The 26,972-nt window shown below is 46.2% G+C and overlaps 1 protein-coding gene across 14 annotated transcripts in view; it reads right to left on the bottom strand.

Moving 5' to 3' along the window:
- ERI3 (ERI1 exoribonuclease family member 3) overlaps positions 1-26,972 on the bottom strand; it is a 134,176-nt gene that overhangs the window by 86,928 nt on the left and 20,276 nt on the right. For 13 of the 14 annotated variants that reach the window (XM_054490806.2, XM_054490817.2, XM_054490831.2 and 10 more), the window contains 3 exons: positions 11,616-11,732; positions 5,150-5,209; positions 350-441 (listed from right to left, as the gene is read on the bottom strand). In XM_054490806.2, the coding sequence (XP_054346781.1) occupies positions 350-441; positions 5,150-5,209; positions 11,616-11,732 (269 nt within the window). Of the gene's footprint in view, positions 1-349; positions 442-5,149; positions 5,210-11,615; positions 11,733-14,709; positions 14,831-26,972 lie in introns of those variants that run through there. The other variant, XM_063665499.1, reaches the window with a different exon arrangement.

The following is a 26,972-nucleotide window of genomic DNA, read 5'->3' as shown; positions in this document are numbered from 1 at the left end:
ACATAGTAAACATGGTATTTGGCTTAAAATTTTTTTTCCAAGACACTCTTTTAACTCCTCCCTTCCAGGGCAATAACATACAGCCCCAGCAATCGGAAGGGCTCTCGTGAGCAGTGAGGCCTGGCAAAGGCAGGAAGGCCCCAACCATCCAGGCAGGCCCTTGACTTGCCCACACCCTGCTCCAGAGAGGCAGAAGGCAGGGCTCCCAACCCTCTTCTATCCCTGATAGCCTCAAAGACCTGAAGAATCCCTGACCCAGCTGCCTTGTAGACATTTAAGCCTCCAAAAGGCAAGACCTGGTCCCACAGATTCCAAGCCCTGCCAGCAAAGTAGCCCTTCTCATACTCACATGACTTTTAAGTCCCAGTCTCCACAGGTGACAAAAATTGACTTGACGTTTGGATCTAAGAGGCCTTCCTTCGCCATCCACTCATCGACCCTCTGAAAAGTACACAAGAACAAATGAGATTTTCCTTTTTTTTTTCCCTGAGCCTGTGAAGAGCCACGACAGCAAAACACAGATAAGCTGCTTGTAATCAGAGCAGGAGAAAATTGTAATCTTATCCAGCCATGGCCCCACTGTGGGCTCTCAGGCTTGGCTCAGAACCACGGAGGCATTTGGAAGACAAACCCTTAGGAAGATCCTGCAGCCCGAGTATGTAGCCGGAGGGAGCCCCTACACTCGCCTATTGCCTGGCAGCCTGCTCCAGATCCCAGCAAATCAGTCCAAATACCTTGCTCTGACTTGGCTGTTCCTGTCATTGGTCCCCTGGCCCAGCACAGAAGGCTGTTGTCCTGGGGCATGAGAACAGGGTAGTAGGAGGCCCCAAACAGGAGCTCCAACCCACAGCCTCACTCATTCATTTATTTGTTTTACTATTCTACCAAATGTTTATTAACCAATCTTACAAATTTGGTTATTCACCGAATGAAGGTGACGAATATTTTCACCTTAAGAGGCCCCTTTACTGGACTGGAGCCCCATCCTGACACCTGGGACAGTGCTGCCTGCTCCAGCTGCTAAAAGTTCAAAACTGGCCCCCAACTTCGTATTTCTCCTCTTCATGGTTGAGGATTCAAATTCAGCAGAATATTTTGAAGGCTGAGCTCAATTTCTACACAGGGAGAAAAACTGCTCCTAAACACTCTAAATCTTTCTTTCCCTTCATCCCTTTGATCAGTTTATTTGTGTTCACACTGGAAATTCAAATACTAAAATCAGTATACAAGAGAAATATCATAAACAATTCAAGACTGGGTGTGGTGGCTCAGGCCTGTAATCCCAGCACTTTGGGAGGCAGATGCAGGTGGATCACTTGAGGCCAGGAATTTGAGACCGGCCTGGTTAACATGGCAAAACCCTATCCGTACTAAAAATACAAAAATTAGCTGGGTGTGGTGGTGCACGCCTGTAATCCCAGCTACTTGGGAGGCTGAGGCAGAAGAATTGCTTGGGCCTGGAAGGTGGAGGTTGCAGTGAGCTGAGATCACACCACTGCACTCCAGCCTGGGTGACAGAGCAAGACTCTGTAAAAAATAAATAAAAAGAATTCATGAAGCATTGCCTATTTTTCAGAAGACCCCAGGCATGGAGAGGGAGTCACACCACTGCTTCTACCCATGCAACAGATGTCACCCAGGCTGGAGTGCAATGGCACGATCTTGGCTCACTGCAAGCTCCGCCTCCCAGGTTCACGCCATTCTCCTGCCTCAGCCTCCCGAGTAGCTGGGACTACAGGCGCCCGCCACCATGCCTGGCTAGTTTTTGTATTTTTAGTAGAGACGGGGTTTCACCATGTTAGCCAGGATAGTCTCGATCTCCTGACCTCGTGATCCGCCCACCTCGGCCTCCCAAAGTGCTGGGATTACAGGCGTGAGCCACCACACCCGGCCAAGAGATTATTTTTTAAGGCTATCTCACATAGTCATTAAAAATGCAGGATTGGAAGTCAGACGCATCTGGATCCCAACCCTCCAACCCTTGGCTATTCCATATCCTGGCTGTGTCACTGATGGGGAGTCATTTAAAAATCATGTAACCTCTCTGAACCTCAGTTTCCTTCATCTATAAAACCTTACACAGAGTTGTTCTGAGAATTAAATGTAATAATGTTTTAAGTACCTACCACAAAACAGGTAGTAGGCTGAGAAGGGGAGAAAGGCAGATCATCATAATACAATAGATCCAGCACTGGAGACGTGACCACAGTGCTACAGGACCAAGAAGAGGAAGTGGCTAGCCCTACCTTTCACAGGGAGAGGAGTCAGAAAAGGCTTCACAAAGAAGATAATTGAACTAGGAGCCTGACATGGTGGAACACAGTAGAGGATACTACAGGTAGAGGCAAAGGTACATGTGCAATAATTTTGTATTTGAAGCAATTATCTGTTTAATATCTGCCTTCCCTGCGAATATAAGCACCACAAAGGCAGGAACTCTGTCTTACTCACTGCCTTAATCTCTCATTCAGCACAGGATCTACTCAAGAGATACTTGCTGACTGACTGAAAACATGAGTAGGTAAAAGTTTAGGGTGACTGAAGTCCACAGTATATAGAAAGAAAGGACAGAGGCTGGAGGACTAGGTTAGGCCAGACTGTGAAGGGCCTCGTGTGCTCAGCAGGAAATAGAGAGCCCATGGATATCTTTAAGTATCTTAAGTAAGATTATTCTAGCAGGTATAGGCTGGCTCCCTGGATACCTCTGAGATGCTAGAGGCCTGGCCCACGCTAAAGTCATCCTTGACTAACGCCAAGGATCCTACCCTAGCTCCGGGCTATAGCAGCCCTACCAACCAGAATGTCAGAGCTGCTCCCCAGTGCCAGACTATGCAGACCATGTGGTCTCTAAACCCTCTTTACAGTCTGTACACCAGAGAATCCTCCTCAGCCAAAGAATCTTCCCAAAAGATAAATTCTGGATCTTCCACTGATAAATGGTCTGTCTCCTCTGGCCTAATTCCTTGCATGTATGTGCATGCGCACAAGCACGCACACACACACACACACACACGTGCATGAATCCTTTTCCCAGGGTCACCTAAGAAAAGAGGTAAGGTGAAACTAGGGCTCCCTAAATCAGCATAACCTCCCCCAAGCTCACTGTTTTATATCCCCAAGTTAAGTGCCCCACATACTAGAGGGGCTCCCCAGTGCCCCAACTCCTGCACAGTGAGAGAGCAAGACACAACAGGAGGCCACACTCAGCAAAACTGGGACCTTACCACAGGAAGCACTCAACACTCAATGGGGTCCCTGGAAGCTTAGGACCCAGGCCATTCGCTTGCACAGCAGCTATTCAGTGAGCACCTTTTACCATGAGTCAGGTAAACATCTAGCTGGCTGCCTGCTAAGGGCCTTGGTTCGGACAAGAAATGAGCTCTTTATCTCCATAACCAACTCAGGACTAATCAGATGAAGCAGAGCCCGGTCTGATCTCCTAGTCCTGCCAGAAACTCTCTATTCAGGCTGATACCAGGAATTTTCCCTCCTTACCCACAAAGTATGTAGAAGCAGCAGAAAGTAGCTTCCTGGGTGAGACTCAGAATTCTTTAAGCACTCTGCTCCAGGGCTGGCCTAGGGTTAGCAGGGGGTTGCCTCCTCAAGACCACATCTCCTCCTCGACTGGGGCCACTGAGAAAAAAACCCATAACCTCAACAGTCCTGGTTTGCTGCTGGCCCAGAGCAAGTATCTTCCTCCAGGATCCCAGCTACAGATGTTCCAGGAAAAAGGTGCCTGTCTTCTGGCATCCCCTCAGGAGCCAGGCCCTGGCTGGGGATGGCGGCTGGGACAGAGCAAAGAATGAGTTCCCTCTGTCTCCTTGAGTCTGGTTTAACAGGGAGCAGTCCATTCTGAGCTCCCTTGGTCACAGGAATGAATCTCTTCAAAAAAAGATGGTCAATATGGCTGGGAAGCATCTCAGAGCTCATCTTATCTTCTCCCAATCTACTGCAGGTGCCCAAACTCTGACTCCCAACCAGACTGGTCACAGCCTGGGTTCCCACACTCCCAGGGACAGGAAATACACTCTGCCACTGAGGTGAGCCTAAACTTGCCTCTCTGACCCTGGCTCCATTGTTGGGGGCCCCACGAAATTCAATCTGCATCTCTCTCCTCCATGGGACAGGATCTCTCGGCTAAAAAAAGGTATCTTGCCCTGCTCCCTGCCACTATGCTACTTCCTCTAGGCTGCACACCTCCAGTGCAGATGTGCCCTGCTATTCCTGCAGATATTCTGCTCTCTCCTATGCTTTGATAAGGTCTGAGCTTTGGCTTTATTGGTCTTAAAAAATAAATAAAGCACTTAATGAGATCCACAGGCTTTTTCTCTTCTCCACTCCCCCTATAGAGAAAGACATGGGAGGGGGACCTTCTCCCCCTGTGAAAATCTCCAGGCCAGAGGAGGGTGGGAGACAAGCTAAGACCAAGCACTGCCCTTCCTTATTCCCTCGGGCTACAGCACAAGAAACAGCATCTTAACCTTTTCTAACTCCCCGAGGAGAACATCCTAGAAGTGTGGTCTCTGCCAAGGGTTTTAAAGTCTTTAATTTGATTTCCCTCACATAGGCAATTGTTGTAATTATTCTGATTAGGAATCATTACCCAGTGCAGCCTCTGCACCCGACAGGCACAATGCATCCAGTGGCAAGCTGCAGTGGGGCAGGCGGGCCCAGCCACAGCTCCTGGAGGAGCTCTCAGCAAACAAAAGCCATCGATGGGGAGTTCTGGGTGAGTTAATGAAGTGCTCACATGCCACAAGAAGCCAACACTAAAGCTAAACAAAAACACCTCCAGTCCCCGGGGCTAGTCCCACAGTACCAAGCTCAGCTCCCCTACTCCCCAGCCCACCCAGCATAGGCTACCCCAGAGCCAGCCAGCACAGGGCCATAGGCCAGGAAGGGGTGGGGGCCCCTCTGCCCGACTCCTGGCAGCACTGGGACATCTTGTCAGAAACCCTGACGGGAACAGCTGGAGATGACAGATCAATGGTTCAATACTCTCAACAGCATGTCACTGATGTGACAGCAAATGTTATTCTAATCAAGCCATAATCACAGTCAAATTACACGGCTACATTCTCAGGAGGGGAGGGAGAGAAAGGCAGCAGGAAGGGGTCAGAGGTCAGGAATTAAAGGTCACTCAACCTACCTCCAGCACTTGCTGCAGGCTTGGCTGACCATCCACCATGGCTTGAATAATCCCAGTGAGCTGAAAGGAAAAAGAAATAGCCGATGGGTAGAAAACCAGGGTGAAGGGACTCAAGGCTGAACAGGACCCTTTCCTTTCTGTTTTTCTCCTTCTGTTGTAAAAGGCTCTGATCCAGCACTGCTTTAGGTTCAGAGCCCAACTAGAAGACTTGGGAATAAAGTCCCAGGACCCAGGACACAATGTGTGCTTCTCCCATAAAATCCTGCCCTGAGATGGGTGTACACATACACATGCTGACCACAAGGCGTGTTCTCACACCTGTTTCCACAAGGCATGTTCTCACACCTGTTTCAGCTTTCAGTTTGCAAACAAATTGATGTTACATGTCTTTTGTACTCAATAGGCTCAATAACTTCCCACAATTAAGTCTCAAGTAAATTCAGCTCCTAGCTTCACAGAAGTTCCCGTAAAACTTGGGGAGTGCTCATACAGGACAGGCACACTTGGCTTCAAGTCCACTCCTTCTCTGAGCCTCGATATCCAGCACTGCCCCCTCCCACACTCTCCCTAACACCTTCCCTAACATCCATGAAGTCCCACAGGCTCCTATCCTTCACCCTGCATACGTGGGCCATCCATATGAACTAGCCAAGCAAGAGACAGAGTCATCTTTAACCAATGGGGAAACTAAGACAAAAAAACCTAATGTTCAGACTATGACCTAGAGAATTTCTGACTCAGTCCTATGCTCCACCTAGGTCAGGCCTGGGTTCAAACAAGCTTGTTGTTTTGCTTTGTTTTGGTTTGGTTTAAAGTAAAAAAAAAAAAAAAAAAAAAAAAAAGGCCAGGGATAGATTGCCTACAAGGATCTGAGGGCATGAGGCCCCCATGTCCTGGACACCAACTGGAAATCACCACCCCCAGCATGTCCCTGGCTACTTCCAGAAAGAGCAGTATCTCAGACTTGCTTGGAAACTTCTTTTTTTTAAAGTGTGTTGGGGGGGGAGATTAAACTCCAATTAAACTATAATTACACTTAATGAATACCAAATACCCAACTCACAGAAATCACTGGCTCTAAGAGGGAAGGTTATTTTCTCATGGTGACTTACATGGGATGGTAATATACACCTTTTAGGGAGAAATTTTCATTTTAAAAACGCTGAGCTCCTCTACATGGGTTTCTGTAGTTCATCAAGTCATTATTAGGTGGTATTTTAAGGAAGTGTAAGGACACAGCCACTCTATTTTATATTCCAGAAACTGTTTTTATATTAATCTGTATTTTAATTGGGTAACAGCTGCTGCCTACAGACTTCCCATGGTCTAAAAGGAAAATAAATTAGAAAGATTAACTACACTGTTGTTTCGCAAAGCTTTAACCCACAGCATGCCCACCCGGCTGGCACCTCCACACCCTTTCCTTGCTTGGAAGACCAAAGAACTGCCCAGTAGAGGGAGGGCCTGAGTCAAAGAGAAGAAAAGATGGTCCGCTAAGGGCTGGGGGGCTGGGAGTGGGGAAGTGCCCTCGGTCAGCAGCTTCAATAATCTTGGAGTACAAAGGACTTCTCCTTTTATTTAGTCAACAACTATTCATAGAAAGCCTACTACAGGTTGGGCCGCATTACAGGAACTAGAGATCCGGCAGTGAAGAAAAATGTAAAAACTCTGCCCTCATGGAATACGTCTTCTCAGCAGCCCCCTCCTACACCCAGCCCCAACTAGTACCCAGAGCCTCTACACCTTCCAGAGCCACAAACTGAGCAGGCAGTTGCCCTGTTTTGCCTCAGGCATGAAGGGGCCAAAGAGAGTCAGGAGGAGGCTTATTACCAACCCCAGATTAGTGACAGACACCCACAGGCCCACCACTGCCCATTCTGGTCCAGCTTCTCTCCTGTTAAGCCTAGGGCTTAGACACATCTTCAGGCCTGGAGCTGAGGCTCAAGATCAGGACCATCCTGGAAAAGGTGGACCACAGCCACTTTCACTTCTTAGGAAGCTCCAGGGTCCAAATGTTAGTCTTGTGCCTGGTCTGAGTTTCAGGGGGCAAGGTTAGGTCTACTCCTTCTCTTGGCTCCCACCAAGGGTCTCTCAAATGAGCTGAATGCCAAGGGCTTCAAGAAAGTCTCACTCACACAGGAAAGCAATGCACCCTTGCCAAGAGCCCTCCCTCCCTGGAGATAAGGCTTAGGTCAGCACCTGTGTGTACCCCATAAGCCCCTGCCCTGGGCCCCAGGAAAATCACTGACGTGGGGCAAGAAAATCACTACACCAAAATGGAAAACCAGGGTGCTGCTCCGGTGTTCTGCTGCAGGATGCCTCACTGCAGACTAAACCCAACTCTCCCACCTGGAGCTGGGGAAACGGAGCTCCAGCAGCCTGGGGCTTTCACAAACTCCACGCCAGTGCTCAGTGATCCTAGAATCATCAGCCTGGGAGGAGCCTAGTGAGGTCAGCTCCTTCTCTCACCATGCTTCCCAGACAACAGCCATTTTCATTTGTGGCCCAGTAAAGCATGGCTCACAGCTGAGCTCCTCAAGGATTTGCATTTAGCCCCCAGAGACACAGGGTTTGAGCAGTTGGCTCAGCTAGACAAAGCCTTCTCAGGGAAGGCCTCAAGCTCCTGTATTAATCCCTCCAAGGATGGACCACCCCTTATCAGCTCTGCCAAGGCACTAGACAAAGAAGGGATGAAATTAAAGTTAGTTCTGGGCTGGGCATGGTGGCTCGGCCTGCAATCCCAGCCCTTTGGGAGGCTAAGGCAGGAGGACTGCTTGAGCCCAAGAATTTGAGACCAGCTTAGGCAACAGAGGGAGACCCCATCTTTTTTTTTTTTTTTTAAGTAAAAATTAGTTCCTCTACCTGATACTAATGACCTATAAGACACGTGTAAGGTTTATACAGGATGCTATGAGGGAACGAGACAATTTTATCAAATTAATACTGGGAAGTTCTATCTTAGGCCTAACTTAAATCCTTTATGTTACAGTTTAAGCCCAGTCCCACCTGGGTTAATACATGTTTGTAAAAAGCTTTCACTCCTCACAACGAAAGGTACTAGAGCAAAGCCAAGTATTATTAAGCTGAGAACCAGGGCTCACAGGCTAAACAGAGCTCAGAGACCTTAGCCACTTAAAGCAGGAGAGGTGAGAGGAAGAATTAATGTGTGCTCTGTGGCTCCATTCAATGAGGGATTACAGATTAACTCCCACTTCTCCAGACTCAGAAACCACAAGGCAAGGGGCTTTTGACCCTGACTGATAACATGGCTAGTTACTGAGATCCCCTACCTTCACAAGGGCTTTGTCCAGGAATAAGCTGGCTTCATCATAAACACTAGCAACTACAGGAAGCAGCCCAGGAAACTCAGTGCCAATAGCATGTCAGCATCCAGCGCTTTCTCCTTTCACAGTTTATCTCCAACACAATCGTATTCTGACACCAAGACAGTTTGTTGATTACATAAGCACTTGTCTCTGGTGTGCAATCTGATAATCAGACCCACTCTTTCTCTTCAGACAAAGAGACCAATAAATCTCACCCTTTATAAGTACAGGTGCAAGACAAAGCCCTTTACTGGCATTTAGCAAAATGAGTATTTTTCTATTTTTTTTTTTTTCATGATAACAACAACAAAAAGAAGACATGGTTAGGGACTGTGCAGCAGCCCACCTGCTAGAGACAGAGACTTGATGAGCTGGAGCAAATTCTAGAGGTCACAGGGAAAGGGCTCGGGAAGGAATGAAACACATCCCATCCTATCTGTGTCAGAACCATGTCTCCAGGCCGACTCTCAACTGAAACTAAGAAGGGACCTCAAGAAGGGTACAACACATTCCTAATACGAAGCAGTAAAAGTAAGAGTCTCTCTGTGTGTGCTAGAGACTCGTTCAAAGTGGAATCCTTCTTTCTACTGTCCAGCACTGAGCCTGCTTCTCTCCCCAAGCATGTGCCCATGTGTGTGCACGTGTCATATGCATGTGCGTGCACACACACACACACACACACTGGGGTTAAGAACTTCTTGTGCACAAGAGAGAAAGTCCTGCCAGAGGAACTACTTAAGTATAATCTGGAGGTTTGGGACTGTTCCTCACACTTACTAATGAGAGATTTTCTCTGGTTGGAATGACCTCCATCCCTACCCACAAAAGGCACCAACTGCCAGGCTGGATGAGGTCTCAGAATGACAGCCCCCATCCGGTGTCTATGCCTCTCGGAGATACAATTCCATCTGGTACGCAGACAGGGCAAAATATATATGATCTGAGGTTTTCCAAACAAGACTTTACTTACTTACTCAAAAGAACACGTCAGCAGTACAGTTGTTTTTGGGAGAGACAGAAAATAACTCCTTGACAATATTCATTCATTTAAGGGACACGTATCAAGTGTTTACTTGGTAGCAGACCCTAATGATGGGATGGAGATGGATCAGGTCTAGTTTCTTCCCTCAAAGAACTTATAGTCTAGTGAAAAGACAGACAAATAATTATAGTATAAAGTATCTGAACAGTTCTATGTTGGAATAAGCACAACTCAATCTGGGGATCAGGGAAGGTGACCCTAAGCAGAGTCCTGGAGGTCAAGCAGGAGTTGGCAGGGAGAGTGGTAACTCTGTGCAGGCAGGAGGACCATCATGTGAAAAGACAGACTGTAAGAGGGCAACCTCTGGGTGAGGGGAGCTAGGTGGGAGATGAAGCAGAGAGATACGAGGCTGGCCAAAAAAGGATGACAAGTATCATGGCGAGTTTTGAGCTCTGGAAACCTGAGACAAAATGGCAGACCCGGTGCCTACAGAACAACCACATTTTCACTTTTAGAACAGCCTTCATAATAAAGATCTCAACTACCACTCCTACTCGCCTCCAAATTATGTATGTGCATCCTTGGGTGAAGCTTTCTAGAAAGAAGAAACTGTTCATCATAGCCTCACAATCCCTCCACCCATCCCCACAAAAGGTAGCAGCAGCAGCCTTACTCTAAAAGAAGTCCCTCTTCTTCCGATACTCTCAAGCATCCACTCCTGCCCAGGGTCCAGCTCCAGCAGAATACTGTTCCATTCCTAAACAGGTAGCAAACTTACCAAAATTTGGGCCTGCCTGTCTATGTAAGGACAACAGGACATTAGCCTTTCAAGGCCAGTGGAGGGCTCAGGTAACTGGCTGGCTTAAAGGAAGTCTTTCCTTCCCTTTGCATAAGCAAGGGAATTTTCATCATCATTAAAATGGTGATTTTTCAAAAAGGGCAGAAAAGTCAGATTAGCGCCCCCTGGTGGTATAGGTAAATCCCAGGGGAAAGGGGAAACCCCAGCAGAGGAAGGCGATAACCAGAACCCAACATCATTAGTTGGAATAACAAAAGGCTTAAGAGGCTAGGCGCCTTGACAGATGGATGCCTGCAACAAAAGCCCCACCTGGGTCAGCTGGCAAACACTGGCATCAAATTCAGGAGCACCTCGAGACCTCCTATCTGGGCTGAGTCAGCCTCAGGGCCCACCAGGGTCAAACAGGCTCGTCCCCAGCCTTCTCACCAAGGAGACTGTTTGGGATAACTCAAGAACCCTTTTCCACCTATTTCATTCACATGTAGAAGATAGGTCTCTAAATGAAGGCACAAAGTCTCTAATGTACCTCAGCCCCAGACTCTTAAAAGATTCTCATCACCCCGTACCACACATTCTTAACCCCTGATTGCACCACAGCCTGTTAGCCACCACTGAGTGCATTACATGACATGTCACAGGGAAAAGTAGCCACAGAAGGCTTCACACAGTTCTGGGAGTTAGAACTTGCAGGGGCTCCTCCCCTCTGCCAATGGCTCTTTTGAGCCTCCAGCAAGCATCAAAATCTCAGTTAGGCCCAGTTTCACAATCTGTAAAATGGGATTAATACTAACCTGCTGACAAGGAGGCCAAGTACAGTATCCACCTAGGATAAGGAGATTTCAGCCTTGGCCACCCAGGTCTCATGCTTCACTCAGACCACTCTTCTCTTCCCTTGGTGACAGAATGTACCTCCGACAAACTCAACCTACGCTTCACGCAGGACCACTTTACAGGAGGACAGAGTCAACAATGCCAGAAAGCTAAGAAGGCCTGAACATAACTCTGCCTTCCAAGTGGCTGAAATCTTTACCTCTTGCCAAGGGGCCCTAAGGGAAATTGAACTGGAAAGAACTTGAACCCCAGAAATGCCATTCTGCTCCTGGTCTCCAAGTGCCAGTCACCAGGAAGGGATGCTGGGGAAGCAAGGGTAGACTAAGCCACTGCTCTCCCTGGGTCCCCAGTAACAACAGTGACCTGAGTGGAGTGGCAGACTTTATAAAACCTAACTGCTAGGTCTAGTATGCACTTGCCTTAAGCACTGATAAGCCCTATGCTTTCTCTAAGTGGCCTATATAGAGCACCAGGGATTCCAAAATTCCCCTCCCAGCAGCCCTTGCTGCCCACTTCCAGGGCCCTTACCTCTGTACAGAATGGGGTAAGCTGTGGATGGACTACAGGCTGGACATACATGTGAAAGGTAGACTCAATCTCCATGGTCCGGCCATTTAGCTTTAGGATGGGGAACTCGATGATTTCCTGGAGTGTCAAAGATACAGAAAAGGAAAAATAAGTTATTGTAATCAATCATTTCCAACAGTAGCTCCAAGTCAACTAAGAATGAGTGTTTTGGGTTCATTAGCTCCTGCCAGGCCAAACCCAAGACTGAGTGAGACGGCACCAGCAGTTACAATCCTAACCTTCCTACTGCTAATATCCTCATAGGTTCCAGGGACTGGACACAGCTCTCATCCCCATTGTTTCTGGAAATGGGAAGGAAGACAGTGGTATCATCTGCCCCAGTTTCTCCAACTGGTTCTCTAGCAGAGGCTTGCTAACTTGAGCCCCTAAGAATACGCCCTTCTTTCTCTTGCCCAGGTCCCTGTCCTGAAATGGGTCTGATCTCCTGCCATATAGACAACCAGCCATCAGACCAATACATAGATTTCCTTTTATGAAGTTTGAACCAAGCTGGTAAGTTTCTTCATTAGTTCTTATTTTTCAGAAAAAGATAAAAAATAAAGCCAAAGGGGATCCCAAGGAGAAGGAGAAAAGTGAGTAACAGTAATAGGAGCTAGCGCCTCCCACCTTTCAGGCAGCACACACTCCCTCTACACCGCCAGCCCAATCGCTTAGCTAGCCTTTCCCAGTCCACTGAAACATAATGGAAGAGGAGGAGGAGGAGTGACAATTTGTTTGGTGTCTCTAAGATTAATTTGTCTCCGCTATTTAATAGAGATGCACAGCACCAAGGTCCTGGTGTGCAAACAGGCTTGCAGAACGCTGGCTGTGCAGCACGCCTCATACATCGCTCCTGGGAAGGGAGGAACGCACCAGAGAGGGGAGAGGGCAGGAGAGAGCACATGAGTACCAGAGAGAAGAGGGAAAGCAAGGAGAGAGAATAAAAAAAATTATTGCTTTTTAATATTCAAAAAGAGTTTGCAAAATTTAATCAAAGCAGAGGAAAAGCTAACATTTTTACCACTTTGACATTTTTATTAGCGCTTTCATAAATTTTTAAAACATGAATGGAATTAGTTTACAACACACAAAAAAACTGCCCTGAAAACATCTGGAAGAGACAAATAGGAAATAATAAAAAAAAAAAATAAAAGCAAAATTCTCTGAGTAAAATTAGCATGTGGAAAGGGCCTCCACTGCAGAGAGAAAGAAAGGGGGCTCTGCCCATTCAGTGGCCCCAATAGTCAGCTCCGGCAGCACCCCTTCCCCAGGTCCTTCACTCTGGAGAAGACCTTTCCAGTATCATTAAAATCAAGGTAAACTGGTTCTCTCCAGAGACAGCCTGGAGAAGCAACACGAAACGGATGACACCTGACTGCACTTAGGAAATTAATGGGTGGGAAAACACAAAGAGAAATGGTCCATCTCCTTGATGTCCCAGGAAAGCCAGGTATCTTCCCCACAAAACATACCCACTAATATTGGGCTTGTTTTTAAAGCATCTATTTCAATCCAACACGTCAGGACCGAAAACCAAATCAAGTCAGTCAGACTTCACGCCAGAGAGATTCAAAGATTCTGGTTGCCTTGTCTCCGTGGGCTGATCTCCAAAGATGAGGAAGCTGACAGGAGCTTATTCCCAGAGATAGAAAGGGCAAAATGGCTGCAAGGCTGAGGCAGAGGGGAGAGAAGGGAGGCCCAGGCTGCTGCTTAGACCAGGTAATACCTCTCCTTCCAAGATGAAGAGAGGGGGACACTCATTTCCCAATTCCTGGACCTTCTGTTCCCCATGAAACATTACATACAGAGTAAACGGGGGTTTGGAACTGAATAACAAAATCGAACACACACCAAAAAAATACACATTGGTCCCCCCGCAAAATCAGGTATCCAGGATTCCAAGAGCCAACTCTGAGGTGTGGCCCATGAGTCAGGCTCATCTGACTCCTGATTTTTCTGATGTGTCCTTCCTCTTCCCCTAAGTAGAAGAAACACTTCCTCAACAGAAAGAGCTCTATAGCCTGGTGAGTTTGGCTGCCCTGGTGTCTAAGGAAACAAATACAGCCAGCTCCTCACTAACAATGTTAGCTGGGCCCACAGTGAAATTTAACCTGTGACACAACTGTACTTTTCATTTAAACTTTCATTTGGAGAGCAGCAGTGTTTGGAGACCTACAGTTTGTCCTGCTAATAAAGACAAGTGTTGGGACCTTTAAGGATGCCATTCATCTTTGGCTTTTTATTAAATTCAATTTTCTTAAGCCCATGATACATTATGAAATTAGGAGTTGACATTCCTCTGGAAATAAAAATATCTATCAAACATAAATAGAAAAAAACCCTCTATTACCAAGAATTTATGGCTTAAAGTTGATCTCTTTCCACTTTTTTACAAGCACATGGTTTGTTTTAGATATCTGAAATGCTATTATAGATCTAGGATTTCATTAGTATTTATTATAAAATAGTATGTGCTTCAGCTTCCACTCTGACCAGCACCAAGTCAACATCCCCAGCAGACTCTCTGGAAACTTGGCCTTTGGGTTTCCCCACTGCAGCAAATAACAGCAAATACTGCAGCTCAATATTCAAACTTTCCTGATGTTAGCTTCCTCACCCATAGGGAAATGGGGCCAACTAAGTGCTGAAACTCAGTGCCATGCTCCCAGAGAGGAAGAACAAGCCAGACTTGGATCCATGCAAAAAAAAAAAAAAAAAAAAAAAAAAAAGGGAGGGGGGTAGGCCCCTGAAATTCCCAGGGGGCCTAGACCCAAGGCTCAGGACACATCAAATTGGGCCTATTATAAACATATCTCTGATAATGCTAGCTCATCAGCCAAGCCTTCTCCCCAAGACCAAGAAGAGGTGGTTTCAAGGGCCACTCTCAAAACGTGACTTTGCAGGGGCCCTTCCTCCACAACATGAGGAGCTGTTGTTAACAATGAGCCTACACACTGGCATATTCACTTGAGCCACTGAGGATGCAAAAGAGAAGCTTCTGAGAAAAGACTCTGAGAAATTAGAGCAGCAACGACCTCACTGAGGTACTTCTTACCTTCCCATATTGCCCAGCCAGTACTTCCATACTTCCCAGAACCTCAAAATACTGGCCCAAACAGCCCAGCAGTGGGAGAGGTGCCCCAATCTGCACCAAGTTGGCACAACTCTGCAGCCAGGGCACCTGAAGCATGACAAATATTTTGAAGATTTTTAGCTGACAATGATCAGAGATGGAACCCCAACACTACAGATTAGTGGCATTAATCCCAACACAAAGTTTTGTGACAATGTGCCCAAGTGCCAGCCTCTATGTCCAGTTGCTCAGATAATGAAACTGTTATTCCTGACCCTGACCTTTTCTCTCAGCCAATTTCATCATTCCCCTAGGAAGAGGTTTATTTCAGAAACAGTTTTGTGTAAAAGTAGCACCAGGAAGGAAGGAAGGACCAGTCGTATTTACCAGCCCTCTTTCCCTATCCTAATAATAGCTTTACAATTCTTTGCCTTTGTATGCCATTTGCATTCAATTAAACTACCTGAGTGCCTACTTTGTGTAGGATATCAGACAGGGGCTGGAGCAGGACTAGAGATAAGATGTAGTTTCCACTTTGGAGAAGTGCATGGACTATGAGTGGAAAAGATAGGCAAACAAAGAACAGTACACTGTGATAAATACCTTAGTGGAGGGACGTACACAGTGTTATGTTTTTCCATTGACAAAAGTGTAGTTTCACACACATTTTCTTATTTTACCCTCTTTAATCCTGGGAGACAGGTTATATCATCATCACCATCACCATCTTCAGGTCGTAAATCAATATTATTAAGCATCTACTATTCACCAGGCAGAGGCTGGCTGTAGACACAGAGATGAATACAATGAAAGGTGGCTCCTCTCTCTGAGATGCTCAAGTCTGGGCAAAGGGTGAAGAGGAGCTGGCCTCTAATGCTCTCCAAGACATGTGGAAAATGCAATCATTTTATTCCATTTATTGTTTACTATGTGGCAGATACTGTGCTAATAGGAACGATCTCATTTAATCCTCCTAACTCATGAGGTGGGAATCACAGTCATCCCTATTTCACAAATAAACTAAGGCCCAAAGATGTTAACTCACTTGCTCACACTTACACTGCTTGTGAGGGACAGAGCTGGAACTCCAAAAGGGGAAAATGAGAATGAGACTTAAAAAGAGTAGGACTAGCAGCTTTCAAAATATGAAGGGTCAAGAAAGACCTGGTTCTCTTTGTCTAAAAGGCTATCCTGTAGAGAACTCAAGTCTACTATCTCCTAGAAAGAGAGGCTGCCCTCAAATTTTAAGAGCAATGAATGTGGACTATCCAGGCAGAAAAGTTCTAGAGGTTTGCTACTGAAAAGACTCCACCATGGCTGCAGTAACACAGATGGCACAGATGGCATCAGGGAAGGCAGGAACCATGTGCCTTCAGTGTGATCTCCAGCACCTAATTCCTATGCTGGCACACAGGCTTCACTCTCTCAACTTTTGTTGTGTAATCATATGAAAGGGCTGCTAAGTGGAGGAGACAAGCCAAAGGCCTGGCTGTACCAGAAGACACAAAACTCTCCACAGAATCAGAGAGGGGAAATGATTTGCCTAAGATGTCAAAGATGGTCAGTGGTACAGCCAGGATTCAAACTCAGATATTTAACAGTTCAAAGCACTTTCTACTAGATCTAATCTCATCTCTAAGTGGTTTCCTCCCTGAACTACTATAAACCACCAAATCCCAGTCTTACCTAGGGTAATCAACTGTTTTGTTGATCAGGACCAAGGGTTTCCTGCAACACAGACTCTTTTTTTTTTTTTTTGAGACGGAGTCTCGCTCTGTCGCCCAGGCTGGAGTGCAGTGGCGAGATCTCGGCTCATTGCAAGCTCCGCCTCCTGGGTTCACACCATTCTCCTGCCTCAGCCTCCCGAGTAGCTGGGACTACAGGAGCTCGCCACCACATCTGGCTAATTTTTTGTGCATTTAGTAGAGACGGTGTTTCACCGTGTTAACCAGGATGGTCTCGATCTCTTGACCTCGTGATCCACCCGCCTCAGCCTCCCAAAGTGATGGGATTACAGGCGTGAGCCACCACGCCCGGCCAACATGGACTTTCAATGCTAACACTGAAACACCATTCACAAACTACCTACAGCACTGGGCTGTCTGCCAATGGTGGATGAAAACTGGCCATAACTTAACAGCTAAGAACAAAAGCCTCAGAATAGGGATTTTTCAAATATCCAAGGTTCCAAACCTATTGTACCTACTGTCTCCCTCAATATTGTCCCTGCAAATCTTTTGTTTTTTGAGGAGAGAGAAGACAGAAATAAAAAGGAAGCACCAAACAAGCATTCATCTACCTTGTAAAATGGGTTGGAGCAGAGATTTTAAACCCAGCTTTTTTTTTTTTTTTTTTTTTTTGAGTCGGAGTCTCACTCTGTCACTCAGGCTGGAGTGCAATGGCACAATCTCCGGCTCAATGCAACCTCCGCCTCCCGGGTTCAAGCAATTCTCCTGCCTCAGCCTCCCGAGTAGCTGGGATTACAGGCGCCCACAACCACACCCGGCTATTTTTGTATTTTTAGTAGAGACAGGGTTTCACCATACTGGCCAGGCTGGTCTCAAACTCCTGACCTCAAGATCCGTCTGCCTCGGCCTCCCAAAGTGCTGGGATTACAGGCTTGAGCCACCGCGCCCGGCCCCTGGCTGCTCTCTAATTGCTCAGCTAGGAACCCCCAGTGATTTCCTTGATAAACTGAGGGCACAACTGCAACAGCATTTCAAATGAAATTTCACACCCACGATCAGTAGATTACAAGAAATAAATGTGTAAGTTGCTTTCGGGGTATTCAAACTCCCTCCAACTGAAGTGTCTGCAGAAATAAAAATAAATTTGAAGACAGAATAACAACAAGAGGATTTAAGCAGAAGGCACTTAGGTTAGACTGTTGGGATTCATAAAACTGGGACAGAGGGTTTATAAATTCTGTTTTTTTGTTTGTTTGTTTTTGAGACAGGGTTTCGCTCTGTCACCCAGGCTGGAGTACGGTGGCACGATCTCGGCTTACTGCAACCTCCACCTCCCAGGTTCAAGTGATTCTCATGCCTCAGCCTTCCAAGTAGCTGGGATTACCACACCCAGCTAATTTTTGTGTTTTTACTAAAGACGGGGTTTTGCCATGTTGGCGAGGCGGGTCTCAAACTCCTGGCCTCAAGAGATCTGTCTGCCTTGGCCTCCCAAAGTGCTGGGATTACAGGCCAGAGCCACTGCACCCAGCCCAGAGGGTTTAATAGAGTAGCATTCTAGCCCTTTTTTCCTAAGCATAGATTCTCCTCTGCCTGAGCTGATGTTTCTATGTCCTATCTGAAATAAGAGAATGAGCAGATCATTTTTCATGGCTTCCCCCTCCCAACTTAGGAAGGAACTGGCTTTCCTTCAAAACAACTAATCTATTCCTTCAACCCTCGGAAGAAAATTCCAAAAAGTGTGTGTCCCTGCACTGAAAGGCTTGATAAAATCTAAAAGCAACACATACCACAAGGTAGAAAATGCAGTCCCTAGAAAACATGTGGGTTTTACCCAAATATTTAGTTTTGGATAAAAGTCTCATGCAAAGACGGGCCCTTTCTCCAAGGATCAAGAAGCCTCCTGGCCACAGGGAAGAGGGGAAGTTGGATGGGAGAAGTGAGGGCTACACTGGGCAATGGGATATGGTTTGCAATAACAGTTTCCCCCTTGGAAAAAAAAAAGGCATTTTATGCACAAGGAGCTTATTTCTTAAACAAACACTCGTGGTTTTGATTTACACCACAGTCTGCTCCTAAATAATTTATGGCGGGTTAAATTTATTGCCAAGCCCTGGCTGGCTGCAAATTCGAATTGCCAAATAATTAGATTTTAGGGCAAAGCTTATAAATTACCCGTCGATTTGTCCGGACTTGTTTGTCAGTTGCTTTGTGCTTCGGGTCATCTTTGGCATTTGGCTGTTTGGGTTTTAATTGCTGATTTACACTTTGACAGATGAGAGCTGATGCTCGAAGTTTCAGGACAAGGAAGGGTAAAAAATCGGAGCTTTAAAAGGCTGATTTTTCACCTACATGTCCCCCTCTCCCCATCTCCATAGACCCCAAAGCAATTAAAATATAGAAAAGAGGCTGAAAATAGACACTGCTATTCTTTATTCGAGGAGAGTTATGGGCGCAAAGTGAATTATAATTTACCTTTATTGAAATCTGAATTTTTCAAAAAACATAATACCAATAAATGAACGAGACCAAGTCTTAGAAACCACATCCTCACCTGAGGTGTGCACACCTGTGTCTACCTCTGTATGTACATGACTCAGAAACAGCCACAGTTCAAACATTTTTACATATTCAATTGTAAATAACTTCAGATATTAGTGGCTTCTTGTGAAGCTGACCCTTCAGGGCACCAAACAACCAAGACTTCTTTGTAGCTACCTGTAGACACACATTTGTCATGAAATTAATTTAAACAAATCTCAGGTTATGTGCTAGAGAGGTCCCCTGGAGACATCACTAAGGAAGGGCCTAGAAGTGGAAGGGTGCCAAGCCCAAAAAAATCTCTCTGGATAGTAACCTGGCTCTATCACTACGTTGATAAGAGGGCCTGATCTCTCTGTGTTTCCCAGAGAAGCAGGGCCTGCCTCCCAGTCACCTGCTGTATCCCAACAGCTTACGAGGAGGTTGTGGATCAGAATAATACTAGTACTAATTCTACTAATAAGAGCTAATACATAAGCCATTACATATCAAACACTGTTTTGAGCACTTAATATGTTTAACTCAGTTTATCCTCCCATCAGTCCTATAAGATTGGTACTATTATTAACCCCACTTTGCCAATAAGGCAACTGAGGCATAAAGAGTGCAAGCAACTTGCCCAAGGTCATGCCACCAGTAGGTAGTCAAGACTCAAATCCAGACAGTCCAGTTTTGGAATCCATGCTTTTAACCACTATGCTCTACTGATTCTCATCAGAACAGCGTCTACCTCAGCTCCCCTCACTTTGAAGGTCCAGAGTCCACATTCTGGGACTTGGGCACATGCAGCCAAAGCCTGTTCCATCAGTCACCCAACAAAGTGGAGGAAAGGCATGTGTCTTGCTCAGGATCACAAGATGAATCCGAGGCTTGGTTAGACAAAGATCATTTTTCAAACCAATTCAAATATTGCCTTAAGATACACTAGCTGGGGGTGAAGAAATGGCGGTGAGTAACAAGTGATCAAGACAGGACCAGGCCCACTCAGGCAGACTGAGAGTTCTGGTCAGACCACTTGGCCAGGAGCCAGGGAAGCTGGCTGGGCTACAGGAGGCCTTGCTCAGTAATCCCCATCCATAGCCCCAGGGACTGCTGATCTCTTCACAGAATACTGCATGCCTGTGGGGTGGTTCATAGATTCCCTGTTCTCTGCCCACAAATGACAGCCAGCAGCCAGGAAGGTAAACAGTTGTGCTGGCATGACAATAGATTTTTAAAAATGCACTGACTAGTAAGCAAGCAATACACAGATGGATACCCGCCCCCCACCCCCACAATGCACTGCACACATTTCTCACACACTGTCCCATATGATCCCACATCTCCTTAAGCAGGCAGGAATCACTCCCCTGTTTTGCAGATGAGAAAGCTAAGAGGGTCAACTGTTGTCAAACCACAGTCCCATCTCTTGAGAACTTGTTAGAAATGCAAATTTCTGGCCTCCACCCTAGCCTTTCAGAATCAGAAGCCCTGGGGATGGGGCCAGCAGCCTTGGTTTTAACAGCCCTCCAGGTGACTCTGATGCTCATGAAGTCTGAAGTTTGAGAACCGCTGGTCCAGACTACAGCAGTGTTTCTCAGACTTCAAATGACCTGAAGAATGTGTCAGATTGCAGATTCTATTTCAGCTCTGGAGTAGGGCCGGCCTGACATTCTGCATTTCTAACAAGCTCCCAGGTGATGAGGATGCTGCTGGTTCTCAGACCACAATTTAAACAGCAAAGGTGTAGTCTAGAACATTTATGTGACTAACTCCTTATCGCTGAGGTACTGACCAAGTGAGAATCAGAGCCCATGGCTCTCAGCTCCCTTCTCAGAGCAAACCCTTACTTGGCCCACTTTAAGCACCCGAGTCAAGCCCTCTTAAGTCTGCTAACCATCCCTAGCTCTTATCGCCAGACATTTCATCCTCCTTGCTGCCAAGAGCTAGGGCAGAAAAACAGGCCTGTCACATCCAAGAACTTCACAGAGTAGACTGGCACATCTCTGTCAGGGAGCTAGCAAAAAGTCTTCTTGTCATGGCAGTGCCTGCTTCCTTTAGGAATACTGTCAAGACCAGGGCATCAGCTACCCTCAGAGTGCTCAGCACACTATTGTCTCAGCCCTCCAGAAAAAAACCTTCCTCTGTCCAGATGAACCAAAACGCAGGACTGGACACCTCTCCTATGAGAAGACCGCTCATTACAGACACAAGTCAGGAGCTTATCTGGTGCATCTAACTGTCTCTGGTCCTGAGAAAGGCCTCTCCAACTCTGGCCACAAATTTGGAGCAAAATCACAGAATTCCTGCATATCCTAAGGCACCTACTTGGGGACTCCTTGCTATCCTCACCAGCCACCACATTCAACACCATCAACCATGAATTTCCTTTCAGGTCTGCCCCCCACATTGTTTCTCTAGTCACATTACCTTTCCAGTGAAAGCAGACCTGATCAAAATGCCATGTTCCATCTCATTCATCAGCCCTACCCACCCATCTGCAACTACCAATCCCGTTCAGTTGATCAGTTAGCCTTTAAAATGCTGCTAGTGTTGTGAACGACGCAGACACGTCCCTGCATTTCCAGACAATGCAATCACAAATCATGGCTCTCAGTTTTATCACACTTTTAGAGAGCAAGATTCCAAGCTTTCTAGCCAGTTATTATCCTATCCACCTAACCATCACTACCTACCTCCTCTAGGCCAATGGCCAAACAATGCATCAAATAGGTCCTAGAGGAATAACTACCCACATTACCACTATGGAACTCAACCATAACAGCTCTGCCTGTTATGTTCTCCCTGATACGGATCTTCTACTCAGAGTACCCCATTTACAACAACTATAGATTCCATGCGCCACTCCTTAACAAACCTCAGAACCACTGACTCCTCAGTAGCCCACTAGTCTCCAAAAGAGTTATGAGCTACATAAGAACATGGTTCTCAAGCCTGTTTCCTTCCCAGCACACCTAAGGGTTACAACATGTAACTTCTCCCCATTCTCACCATCACCAACCAACTAACATCCTAGTCCAACCCACTAGCATCTCTCTCAAGTACTGCATCCGTACCAGTCTCCCGACATACATTTTTAACCTCTTGAAACAACTTCCTTTCCATTCCCATGAACTCTGGCTTACAACATCTATTTCTGTTTCTTGTTTTCCACTCAGTAATAAAATGTCCTTTTCTGGCTCCCCAACTGTACCCCCATTGTAGAGTATGAACACTCCTTTACTTTCAGCAATGTCAGCATCTCCAAATAAGTGCCTCTGCCAGCACCTAACCCTCAGATCAGCCCTTGGCTGGAATGGCATTCCAGGACTAGACACTGAGCATACACTACAACAGAAGTAGAGCCACTTGTGTATCAGATCTGTTTTGCCACCCACACGCCTTCCAGATCTCCTTAGTGGCCAACTACATGCAGGGACAGGACCCAAACAGCAGCCTATCCCAAGGCACCTCTACATCCAAATAAAAGCTGCCCTGATGTTTGTCTCTCCCTCCAGATTTCTCCTTTCTGATTTACTTCCTTTCTGACTCTCCCAACACCTAACAGGGTTTTGTCCATGGTAGTAGCATCAATACATATAAACGCCTTTCTGCCTGTGCCAGCCTGTTCACCCTTCTGCTGCAGACCTGCCAGCCTTTGCTGGGGGTGGGGGGGTAGCTGGTGTCAACGTGGGTACACTCTTGTTTCAGGCTTTTAGGCTATGGCTCAATTTTCACAGCTAGAGCTCAAAACTCATCACATAAATGTAAGGCTGTGGGGTTTTTTTAAGTATCGTGAACACCCAGGATAAGAGGATAAAAAATAATCATCCCAATGGCATCTTAATCAAAATGATGCAAGATCCTTTTTCCCAATGAGATACAGAGATGGAGAAAGGGTCTCCTGATATCAGTTTCCTCATGTCAAACAATGGAGATCAGTCTACAAAAGAAATGTAATCAAGAGGGGAGAGGAAAAGCAGGGCAGGACGGAGGTAGGGAGAAGTGAAGCCTATGGACTTAACCTAAACACTCTTGGATTTCACTTCCCCCACTGCCCCCGCTTTCCGACCTGCTGGCTTTGCTTTCTATGGCTGTACCTGTTGCCAATGCTCAGAGGAAGCTCAGCCTCCACCCCCATGCCCTCCAGTCCCTTCTGATCCCACCAATCTCCACAATACCCAGACCTTCCTGCCTCTTCATCAGTCATTCCTTCCGCACTAATCTCAATGTTAGTCAGCCAGCTGTTTATCTTTTTGAAGGGTCTAAACCTCCCTGGTCTATTGAAGGTGCGTCCTAGCAGATCCAGATCCAAATTCCCAATTTTTTTTTTTTAAGCAGGGGGAAGGTGAAGGGGAGGCGTCATGTCATTCCCCAGCCTTTGACTCTCCCTACAGACCCAGCAGCCCACCCAAATGCTATGCTGAGTATCAGCCTCCTGATAATGCCTCAGAGCCTTAGCTTTCCTGACAATACCTCAGAGCCTTAGCTCACACCATATCCACTTTCACCCACACCCCTTTTACCCACACTTTATTGGGTAAAATGCTCTTAAGCCTCTTCTAGCCTTTGTACTTTCACTTATAGCATCCCAATAACACCTTCTAGCTCGAATGTGAGAAACAGCATAAAACTGATATAGATAATCCAACTAACTGAACAGTGAAATACTTGCCAGGTTCAAAGTCTTTATTCTCCTTTTACCTCATTTTCAACATTTCTACAAACAAGCCTGTAATCAAGCTCAGTTCTTCCAGACTTACGCCATTTCATTCTGGCTTACTATGTGAACCCCTTCTTCTCTTCCTGCTATAACAGTTCTGAATGGCCTCAGGCCCACTTGGCCCACTCTGGTCTCCTGAATTTCTTATAACATGAAAACTATGCAGCCCTCCCCCACAGTGTGAGCAGGGTTGATCATTCCCATCCTTTGTGCCCCCACTGTACCAAGTACTTACCCGTGTCATGGTGGCTATCATACGGCCTAATGGTTGTTACACAAATGTCTGCCCTCCTTGACTATGAGCTCCTTGAGGGTAGGGACCATTCCTTACTTGTCTTTATACCCCTAGCATCTAACACAGAGCTTTAAGTTACTATCCAAAGAGTAAAAAGAAGCCTTTTCATTGCCTCTAAGGTGGTTATAATGAGGTCTTCCCCATTCCTTTGCTGACTTAGCTGGTTTTGTTATGTCCAACAAAAACTTTAAAAGGCAGCTCAGTGTCACTGTTATTTTACAGTCCCTGATTTCATTCACCATTTATCAATGGCCCTATTCTTTAGAGCTCTTCCCCACCACCAACCTTAGCCCACTGCCCAAAAAATCTGCATTCCGACAGCTGTCTCAGCCCTGGGGAGGCCACCAGGATAATAAGAGGCTAGGGGGGATGTTTCCTGATTTGCACTAAATTATGTGGTGATTTTGTTACCAGTGACCCAGTGTTCCCCAAGGAAAGTTCCTGGCCCCACCCCCAGGCAACTCCACAGCCTACTACACACCATGGCAGCTTAAAGGTATAAGCCCTGGGGAAGGTGCAGAAGCAGTCTGAATAGAGCAAATAAACCGTTTCGATCCTGCCTCTGCTATGCCAAACACACAAGCCAGCGCCACCATGCATCAGTGCTCCATTCCCCGAGATGTATATTTTGCTTCTACATTGCTATGTCTGCTCCAAATACAGACAGGCCCTTCGGCTTTCACATGAAGTTGCAATACAGCCAAGACTCGGACACAGCAAATGCTTGTTCCCATTCTGGGAATACTAGTGAGGAGCCATAGTGGGAGCCGGGGGAGGCCCATCCTTATGAGGGACCACCAGGAAACAGCAGCCTGTGGAGGAAGATGGCTTTGGAAGAAGTGGGGGCAAGGACCACATTTATGGAGGCAGTGACAAAAAAGACAAAGGGGCCTAGTGGGCCACCCCATTCCCACCATCACTGGCCATCAATAGAGGAATTCATTTATAGTGACCCTGAAAGAAGAGATGTGTTAAAGTAGAGATATAACTAGAAAGAAAGGCAATAATTGCTCTGATGGGCAGGGGAAAAATTATTCCAGGAGTCTGGAGCCTGTGCAAGAACACTTACAGCTCATACAGTCATCATAACTCAGCCCCCTCAAGCATTTTGTGCTCTGCTTATGGTGTTAACTTTAATGTCTTAACATATAACACCATCCACACTAACACAAAATACTACACATGCCAGATGAGGCTGAGTTATAGTTGCTGTGGGAAGCATAACTTTGAATTTCCTGATTTTGGTGCATTTAATCTCAACCATAATGTTACATTAACGTCGGTTTTGCATTTCATTTCCCAGTTTAGAAGAATAGCGTCAGCGCCTTTGCCTGTCTGAACAGAAAAAACTACATGCTGACTGGGGCCACAGACAGAGGGACCACAATCCAAGGATTAGGCTCTCCAGGAAAAAGGCCTTGGCCCCATCCCTCCCCACTGGAGGAGCTACAACCAGGACAAGCACATGGGAAGGGAAGGGTGGGTTCTTTCTCCAGGGAATTGTTTTCTGTCCACTTAGTCACGGCAGGAACCAAGAACAGAGAGAAGGAAAGAAGCTAAACATGGAGCAAAGAGCAATGTGTGGGGCAGGGCGGGGAGGCAGCACGTGGGGTTAAGAGGATTCCTGCCTTTCAGCCTCAAATGAAGGAGAAAGAAATCAATACAGTTTGCTTTGTAGGGATCTTAACCAATTTCCTGTAAAGTTTTCCAAAATGTCTCTTTCACAAAAGACTAGTAATGATGTGGCAACTCTAGGTCACACTGAAACCCTCCGAATCTCTTCTATATTAGCCCTCTTTGTTACCATCAACCCTCCCCACCTACCCTTCAAAAATAACAGCACCTGAACAATTTTCTGGAAACGAGAAACTCCTTTACTCATAGTTCTAACTCAAAATGCAGATGGACTCTCTCCAAGGTTCCATAAAAAGGAAAAAAATGCCCCTGTGGACAAAGACCAAACACTAGAAACCTCAACCCCAAAGGTCATTTTTCTCCAAAGTTATGGGCACTTGAATACAGATGAGAAGGCAAACAGTCAGTAGGGCTGCTGCAGAGCACAGACAAAAAGACTACCCAGGAGCCTGACAGATAGCCAGAGCACTTGGGGAGGAAAGTGGGTAGCCGCCAGGATGGCAGCTCCTCGGATGGGGAGAGCTGTGCTGCACCCTCCCTCCCTGGTCATCCAGACAGCTGAGGTTACCTCCTCCTCCCAACATGCTGTGGCCTATTCCTCATTTTCCTCACTTACATTTGCTTTGGTCTCTTCTGAACACTGAGGTGGTGAGCGAACTTGCCCCAAGGTTAAAGATGCACAATTAAAGATCCCACCAAAGCTTTCAGGCTGCTCTCTGGGCCTCAGGGTCACAACAACCATCACTCGGTGCACATCCACACCAAAATGAGCAACATGAACTCCTGCTAGCGAGGACAAAGGAGGCACAATTCTCCTAAACCAGATAAAAAACTGCTTCTATGTCAGGAAACAATTCCTAAAACAAGAAAGGAGCCGCATTCCTGAAATTTGGACCCTCTAAAACATTTTAAACCATCTAAATTACATTTAAGTGAAAAAAATGTTTTCAAATGAAAAAGTCTCCTATTCAACCAATACCTATCATGTTAATCTGAATCAAAACATGTAACACAAATAAAATGAGTGCAAAAACCAGAACACCAAAGCCTGTAACTGGCAAGCCAACCACTCCAGTTTCACCTAGCTGAACAAAGTACAAAAATAAACAGCAAAACTGATGACAAATGGAAAATACCATGTTTTACCATGTTTATAACCAATGCTGTTACTCACCCAAGTACAACAGGGCTTACACTTGTTAGTTTTTTGTGATGGCATTCCTTTAAGATAGTCCCAATAAGCCGACTCAACTAACTCAGGAACTTCTGGAAATCAAAGATAGATAAAAGAGCCCCACATTAAGCCTCCAAATAGGGCATGGCCTAAAACTGTTTCTGCCTCCTATATACTCAAGGGGTATGACACACTGTCATAAAAACAGAAGTG

The sequence above is a fragment of the Pongo pygmaeus genome, chromosome 1 (genome assembly GCF_028885625.2).
Source record: "Pongo pygmaeus isolate AG05252 chromosome 1, NHGRI_mPonPyg2-v2.0_pri, whole genome shotgun sequence".
NCBI classification, from domain to species: Eukaryota; Metazoa; Chordata; class Mammalia; order Primates; family Hominidae; genus Pongo; species Pongo pygmaeus.
This window is presented reverse-complemented; position numbering and strand designations above follow the sequence as displayed.